Source organism: Xenopus tropicalis, chromosome 5 (genome assembly GCF_000004195.4).
Source record: "Xenopus tropicalis strain Nigerian chromosome 5, UCB_Xtro_10.0, whole genome shotgun sequence".
NCBI classification, from domain to species: Eukaryota; Metazoa; Chordata; class Amphibia; order Anura; family Pipidae; genus Xenopus; species Xenopus tropicalis.
In genome coordinates this window covers 52,920,584-52,929,249 of record NC_030681.2, presented here as the reverse complement: position 1 = coordinate 52,929,249, position 8,666 = coordinate 52,920,584, and the positions used below count along the sequence as shown (strand labels likewise).

Genomic DNA, 8,666 nt, shown 5'->3' with positions numbered 1-8,666 from the left:
CGTTTATCCAATGGAATGAATGAGGCGACGCCACTCTCATTATTACTCTTTCGAACCTTCTACTATAAAATGTTCTTTCATCCGACATTACTGCACAATTATTGTTTCTGCCTATTCCTTGAAAGCAGCCGGAACTGGAATGTCATAATATATGATTGGATAACTACAGGTCTATTTCCTGCACTGCAAGTGTCTGTACGTCAGAGCGAAGAGGAGGGTGGGAGAGCCGACGAGCATTGGCGTGCTGTAACCATAGAGATTCACGAATCCCACCCACCACGACCAGCAGCCCATCGGTGATCTCTGATTGGTCGTTCATGTAGCGCTCGACCTTTGCCCTATGACCTGTCGATGCTGGTTGTTTCCTGTTCACTGGCCTGGTTGCAGTCCGCGAGTCAGTGGCAAAGAAGAGGAGGGAGTAGGAGGGATTAACGCTGCAGGCAAAGGGGGAGCAGCTGTATGGAGGTGGAGGAAGTATGAGCCAGTATATATCGTAGTACGTCAGCCTTGACAAAACCATATCCGTGGTGTAGTTATTATTTATTGAATTATTCTATCGCCTGACCGGTCAGGGAGCCCAGGAGAGAAACAATGAGAAGGAAATCTAGAATCCTGCTGTGCTTCGCTTTCCTCTGGCTACTTGGCATTGCCTATTACGTGTACTCTGGAACCAATGGGAGCAGCCGGAAGGTAATATTTCGTGCCTTGAGCATTTTCTTACTTGCAGAAGGGTGTAAGAAGCAGTCACATGACGCATGGGGGGAAGTTTGGCTAGTCCAGAGCAGCACAAACAGGTGCTTTATTGTTAAGTAAAATGTAGGCGATAATGTTATATTGATACCTTGTATTTATCATAATTAATTTAGCATCTCTTACACAACTGCACATTTGTTTTGTTTGGTGGACAGGTTATTTTTTCTACCGGCATAATATAAGGTTTCTGCAATTAACTGCAGTGTTTGTGTGTGGTTTTGTAACAACACAGAATTATTATAAGTTGTTTTTCATTATGTCAAGTCAAACATAGAAAGGACTACAGCTGTGCAAGTTACACAATAATAATCATTTTTTTTAAATCTTTTTAAATTGCTACAATGTATCCTGTGTGTGACTGCCAATTTTGCACTGTATGAGTTGGACAAGACCTTTTTAATTAAACCCTGTTGTGTATCCACATGTTCCTGCCACTGTGCAAAAATAATCAGGAATGTTTGCCGTTGGTGTTCTTGTGAGTTATAAATGCCTATGCAGGTACAAATATTTAACTATAATACATGAATCATTATTTGCTCAGAGGAAAGCTTTTTAGAGTTCAAGGCTCCCTTTGCAGCCTTTCCCGTTTGTTTGCCCCTTTTAGTAGTAAATTACTTTATTACACTTTTGTAGATACTTATAGAAAGATATCATTGTAGCAATGAAGCCAGTCAGCTGTGGTAGGTATGATTGTTAAATATACCTTCCAAAAACATTTTAGTTTAATTGTTGTCATGTACTACACCAAGCAATATGACTTTTTCCACTTTTAATTTTAAAGGAACAGTAACACCACAAAATGAAAGAGCTTTAAAGTAATAAAAATATAATGCACTGTTGCCCTGCACTGGTAAAACTGGTGTGTTTGCTACAGTAAGGGCTCTGGCACACGGGGAGATTAGTGGCCCGCGACAAATCTCCCTGTTCGCGGGCGACTAATCTCCCCGAGTTGCCATCCCACCGGCAAACATGTAAATGCCTCGCGAGGCAACTTCGGTGATTTGCCGAAATCGCCTGCGCAGCGTGTACCATCCCACCGGCGACTTACATGTTCACTGGTGGGATGGTAGTTCGGGGAGATTAGTCGCCCGTGACAAGGGAGATTTGTCGCGGGCGACTAATCTCCCCGTGTGCCAGAGCCCTTACAATACTATCATTTATATAATAAGCTGCTGTGTACCCACGGGGGCAGCCATTCAAGCTGGAAAAAAGGAGAAAAGGCACAGGTTACATAGCAGATAACAGATAAGTTCTGTAGAATACAATAGTGTTTTATCTGTATGTGCCTGTGCCTTTTCTCCTTTGAGGGCTCTGACACACGGGGAGGTTAGTCGCCCGCGACAAAACTCCCTGTTCGCGGGCGACTAATCTCCCCGAGTTGCCTTCCCCTGCCATCCCACCGGCGACAATGTAAGTCGCCGGTGGGATGGCACACGTGGCGGCGCGATTTCGGGAAATCGCCGAAAAAGACTCGCAAGACTTTTTCATAAATATCATTAACAAGAACTCAAGCTTAAAGGTGGCCATGCATGGTGTGAGGTCCCCAAACGAGCAGATCATCTCCTTATATGCCCACCTATGGTGGCTGATATAGCAGATCATCTCCTTATATGCCCACCTATGGTTGCTGATATAGGGTTGTTTAACCCTAGGCCGAACAATCCAATTATAAAGGCAGGTATATGGGCCGTCAGACCAAGGACCGCTTCAACAAGCAGTTGTGGTCCCCAATCCAACAGAAAATTATTTCTGCCTGATTTCTGGCCAGTTTTAGGCCATGTCAGTGTCACTGACACATTTAACAAAATCCAAGATGGGGAACATTTGTGACAACTTTGAAGGCCTGAATCATTATCATATCATTATAATGTTGCTGAACTTGTAGGCTGGTGCAGTAAGTTCTGTGTAAAGTCTGTGTGGTGAGTATGTGATGGTGGGCTATATTAAAAGGGTTGAACTCACAGGGTAGTTGCCTCCCTTTTTAACTCAAAATAATTATATAACTATATCTTGGGAACTCAGTCTATACATTAATATAGGACTGACAGATAGTATAAAGGGAAAACTTTTGGTTTATTAGAAGCAAGCGATTCCCACAACGCCAATGGAGAAAAACAAAATTTGAAAACTCTGCCTCCTGGTAAAGTTTTCTTATGTTAAACCTAGATGAAAGCTAAAATATAGAAATCATTGCATAAAACATATGATATAACTCTAGAACAGTGATCCCCAATCAGTAGCTTGTGAGCAACATGCTGCTCACCAACCCCTTGGATGTTGCTCTCAGTGCCCCCAGACCAGGTAGTTCTTTTTGAATTCCTGACTTGGTGGCAAGTTTTGGTTGAATAAAACCAAGATTTACTACCAAATAAAGCCTCCTGTAAGCTGATAGTGTGCATAGAGGGTACCTAATAATCTTAGCCCTTATTTGGCACCTCCATAAACTTTTATGATGCTTATGTTGCTCTCCAATTCTTTTTACATTTGACTGTGGCTCACTCAAGAAAGAGTGTAAGAGTGATTCATCCTCAAACTGATATTGAGGACGCATCACCCTGTATGCTATTTCTAGAGTTATATAATATCTTTTATGCAGTGTTTTTTGTATTATAGCATTCATCTAGGTTAGCATATCAGGCCCAAGTGCCTCCATTTTGACAAACTGATTTTGATGATGAGCCATTCTTATGCTCTTTCTGGAGTTATAAGTTATATGATCCACAGCTACTTTCAGGCTCTGTAGACTTATTTTGTATGCCATCACCATGTAAATATAATCCAAGCCTAGACTATGTTTATCAAAAAATCATAAACTATATATAACCCAAGGTTATTACACATGTGCTGCAAGATTCCATCATGTTGCCACTTTAATTTGTATAAGCCCATTTGCCCATTAAAAAGCTATGTCTGCCTTTACCAATATCACATATTTTCAGAAATCAGTTGAATATAATTAAGAAGAATTGTCATTGCTAGACTAAAGATTTTTTTTTTTTTTTTTTTTGGCATTGTGGTGTTAAATTACATATAATGCAATGTTATGCATTTTGGACTAGCTGATGAAGTTGGACTTCATAGGTAATTCCGTAGGTAATATTTTTATAACTTCATAACTGTGCTTAATATAAGCTTTTTTTTTTTTTTTCTCCTCTCTCCAATTCAGTGAATGTAAAATTGCATGCAGTTTTCCACATGGCCAATTCAGTCAAATCAAGTTTGTTGTTACAGAATATATCTAGCTGCGGCACAAGCGTGAACAAGGTCTTGTACATATTGTGCACACAGCAAGCAGATGGTTGTCCATATAGTTGTATTATTAAGACTACAGCAAATGCAGACCATTTCTGGAATGTCAGCAATTATGTCTGAAAGCGCATGTCCATTTTCCTATATGACTTAATTTGAATTTAAAGCTTCTCACAATTGCTAAGCCATTCTCTGTGGGCAATTTGTTCCCCTCAATCTTTGGTTTACAGCTTAATTAAACCTAATACTGACAGTATGGAAAAGTAAAACATACTGTGGGGAGCGGATTTGACAACTGGAATTAAATAGTTTTTAAATATATCATAACATTGTCTTTGCATGCTGTTAATCATTTTGCCTTAATATTATTTGCCTGATTCTTTTACATTAAGTATCTGATTCCCCATGTTCCTCTGTGAGGGGACCACCATATTTGTGCAGCAGTAGTAGGCTGTTAGCATTAGAAGCTATAACTGACAGGCTGAGAAGGGACAGTCAGGTTGGCAGAACAGTCAAGTTTAGGAACGTCAAGTAACAATTACTTACAAAAGCAGCCCTATCAGTCGAAAATTATCAGCGTGACCCATAGGGAATTTTTTTATCTACATCACTATTTTGAAAAGTAGTCACTATCACTTTAATGTTCTTGTGTTGCGTATTCACCTGTGGAAAGGACATGTGAAGACTGGAGTTCCCAGTGGTGGAATCCAGCTGCAGAGGGCTACAGTACAGGAGTCCGGTGGGGCCCCCTTTTTTGGCCAGTCCTTCAAAAACAAAATAATAACAAACTACATCCTCAGATCCTGAGGATCTCCTGAAGCTACTGGATCACAGTGCCAGTGCACTGGTCACACTGAATAGGTAAACCCAATATTTAGAGAGCCCGTGTTAAACAGTGCCTTGCTTTAGCATCAAAGAGGCCTGAAGAAATGATAGGCACATCTTTGTTATGTAATGTATTTTCACCAACAATTTTCAGTGTCTGATGCTTGAAAGGATTTTTTTTTATTTTAATGGATTTTATAATCTGTTATCTTGTATTTTCTAATTTGCATTGTGAACTTGACTTTAAAGAGAAATTATACCCCCGTTTTTGACACAAGCTCATTCAGTTGCCTTATGTAGCTGCATAAGCCCAACTAAATAATAAAGAAAATGAAGTCAGTGTATATTTAAAATACATTTTAACAGTAATATTGCTTTTATTAAAGGTTCTTACAGGTCTTGATGTTTTGTCTCTACTCACAGGGTGTATATTTATCAAGGGTAAAGTAGAGCTTGACACAGTTCAGAGTACAGAAGGATATTTCACAGCTCTCACTTCATTTGTACTAGATTTACAGGTGCATATTTTGCTGTAGCAATTGATAAATATGGTCTTAGATATACAATATAAGTACTTTGAAATGTTCCTCTAGTGAATTGTGACAAGCTTAGCTTTAATACATGTGCCTCAGTTCTTGCCTTATAAACTAACAAAAAATGTGCTTTAAAGCTGTATATGTTGTTTGGCCTTTTAAAATAGTTACTAATATAGCTTTTTGGTAAAATATATGCTCTGTCAAGGAGTCCCACGACTATAGAAAGGCTCAAGTTCACAGGACGTATCTCATTTTTGTAACAATAAGAATATACATTTTTTTTTAATAACTAATCTGTTGATATGTACTGATTCTAACTTATGATGTACATATGTAGTGTTTATAAGAATATATTTGTCTGTTTCTTAACCTACCTTTAGGGGGCTCAGATTAAACTTTTCTGTCAGACCCAGAATAATTCTGGGAGCCAACTTTGCAACCACAAATTTAGCTAATGGGGCTTACAAAGAGAGAGAGGGAACCTGGAAGCCCAGCAATTCATATAGCTATTCCTGTTATAGAAATATTACTTTTTTATGGCAACATGTTCTTAAAATCCAGTTTATTGATCTGCAAAAAAAAAAAAAATAATTATGTAAACTTTTGTTTACAGGAAGACTGGAATGAAATTAATCCAGTTAAAAAAAGAGATCCTCACAATACCAATGGTGAAGAACAGAATCTAGAGACTCTGCCTCCAGGTAAAGTTGTTTTTAATATGTTGAATATAGATTTATGCTGCCGGTGGCTCTCACCCTACTTACTCTTTATCTGATTTTCTGTAACTCGTTAAAGGGGATATTCACTTTTTGCAAAGCCCCACCAGAGTGGTAGAATTTTGCAAAAGAAAAACTTTACCCATTAAATTAATTTTTAAAAATGCTTCCTTCATTAATTAAAATGAGGTGCTTACCCAGTTATGGATCAGTGCAGAGCAGCAGAGAGAGAGCAAAACCGTTTCCTTGAGAGGCACTAAGTGGTACTGCCTATGTGCAAGTGTTCCTTATTCTTTCTCAGATCAATCCATTGGCTACCGCAGCTAACAGAAGACCTGCATTTCAACCTTGAACACTCCTAAGAATTGAGTTCTTGATGATACAGTAAGACGAGATTTTAAACAACAAAATAATATAAAGGAAGCATTTTTTTAACTGATTGTAATGGTTAAAGTTCTTCTTTTGCAAAGACCTACCAATTTAGTAGGACTTTGCAAGGGGTGAACATCTTTAATGCTGGTAACCATGGGTATAAAAACTGGTTTATTGGATTGATTATCTCTCACTCCTTAGCGAGACCCATAGGCAAAGGACTACATAACCTTCCACATGCGGTCTTTGCCCGACAGCATCTTCTTACCTCCCCAATTTACAGGCAGATATCAGTTAGTCAGGCTGTCTGTAGGCTCCTCATACAGGCGCAAATCAGCTGTTGACTAAGGGGTATATTTATCATGCTGTGTAAAAAGTGGAATAAAACATCACCAGTGATGTTGCTCATAGCAGCCAATCAGATGCTTTGCTTTGGTTTTCTAACTGTTGCTATCTAATTGCTGATTGGTTGCCCTGGGCAACATCACCAGTAATGTTTCACTCCACTTTTTACACAGCATGATAACTATACCCCTTAGTCTGGAGGAGCTGAGTTGCAGCTTTTATAGGCATGTGCATGACCAGGGCCAGACCACATCAACGAGCTACTGTGGTCCTCGATTCGATGGGGAAAAGCTGTGGAGTTGTTACATTTGGTAACATCACTGTTTTGGGCCCTCCTCCCCTGCCAGGATTTCAAATGATGCAGATATAGAAGAACTGTTTTGCAGCTGGATTTCAGCATATAAAAATGGCATTTATTTTTATATTTTTGGAAGGAACAGACTACAGTGATAGGTATATTAGGGGTTTCTGTGTTGTGTGGGGCTCTTTAAAGGAGACATATCCTATAAAAATTAAGAATGTACCAGTGAATTATACTCCTCTAGATATAGAAGGATTGTGCTTAAAAAGTTGTGTTTCTGACTGATTTATTGAGAAATTCCACAAAAAAACCCACTAGTCCCCCACATCTGTTTCACTTCCTGCTGGCTGAATTCTCTGGATGAACTGGGGAGCCGGCGACCCTCAGTACTTCACTGTAGAATAGGAACCAATCAGCAGCTAGGCTGACCTGATAGGGAACTGAAGCCTGTCTTTGCTTTGTGTGACTGCAGGGATGTGATTGGCTCTCCCCCTCCTACTGTGCTTCTGGCAGGGACCGTTAGGACACGCCCACTCTTCATTTCACACTGGACGAAGAAGTGATACGATCTATAGGGAGCTCCAATTAAGAGGCCATTGTTACAGAGAGGATTAATGTGTAGCACAAAGGGAAACCAGCACTGTATATTATTCATAATTGCCTACAAAATTAGGGTTTTTCCCCATTTATCCAATATGTCTCCTTTAACAAATTTTGGTTCAAAAGCTGGAGTTTCCCTTTGATAAACAACTGAGCTTTGTTATTTTCAATTCCTTAGTTTCACCTACTAGTAACCTTCTGTGTGCATATAAATTGAGTCCTCTATTCTGCTTACAAGCGTTGTATAAGAAGCATTTACCGTATATACTCGAGTATAAGGTGCCTAATTTTACCTAAGAAAACTGGAAAAACTTATTGACTCGAGTATAAGCCTAGGGTGGGAAATGCAACCGCTACTGCTAAATTTCAATAATCAAATAAATAACAGATAAATAAATAGATAACTTTAGGGAAAGAAAAATGCTACAGCAGCAGACAAAAGCAAGTTTGGGAACGCTAAGGAAGCTGCTATACTAATTATCAAGTACTTGGACCCCAGTGTACAAGTCCCACCACAGTACTACAATAGTAGTTACAAGGGCAAAATAATTCTTGATGCTGGACTTAATACAAATTTAATTTTTGTAAATAACAAGTTATTGTACCAATTACTTACTCTGGCTCGTTGTGCAGATGGATGTGCAGATGTAATGCGCTTGTTGCGCGCACCCACCCTCCCTTCCTCCACTTGTGTCCGTGCATACATACCTCCCTCCCTCCACTTGTGTCTCCCTCCCTCCCTCCCTCCCTCCACTTGTGTCTCCATACATCCTCCCTCCACTTGTGTCTCCATACATCCCCCCCTACCTCCCTCCCTCCACTTGTGTCTCCATACCTCCCCCCTACCTACCTCCCTCCACTTGTGGCCATCCTGCCAACTCTATTCATCTGAACATGTAACGTGCTCGCTGGCCGTCCTGCCGACTCTATTCACCTCAACATCCCCCCCCCCCCCCGTGGATGGAGGTG

General features: G+C 39.9%; 1 protein-coding gene across 2 annotated transcripts in view; it reads left to right on the top strand.

The window, feature by feature from the left end:
- Window positions 1-233: 233 nt before the first annotated feature.
- galnt2 (polypeptide N-acetylgalactosaminyltransferase 2) overlaps window positions 234-8,666 on the top strand; it is a 34,209-nt gene continuing 25,776 nt past the window's right edge. Inside the window, exons 1-2 of one of the 2 annotated variants that reach the window (XM_031901870.1) lie at window positions 234-690; window positions 5,977-6,064. In XM_031901870.1, coding sequence (XP_031757730.1) covers window positions 592-690; window positions 5,977-6,064 — 187 coding nt within the window. In that variant the 5' untranslated portion in view covers window positions 234-591. Of the gene's footprint in view, window positions 691-735; window positions 795-5,976; window positions 6,065-8,666 lie in introns of those variants that run through there. The other variant, XM_031901871.1, reaches the window with a different exon arrangement.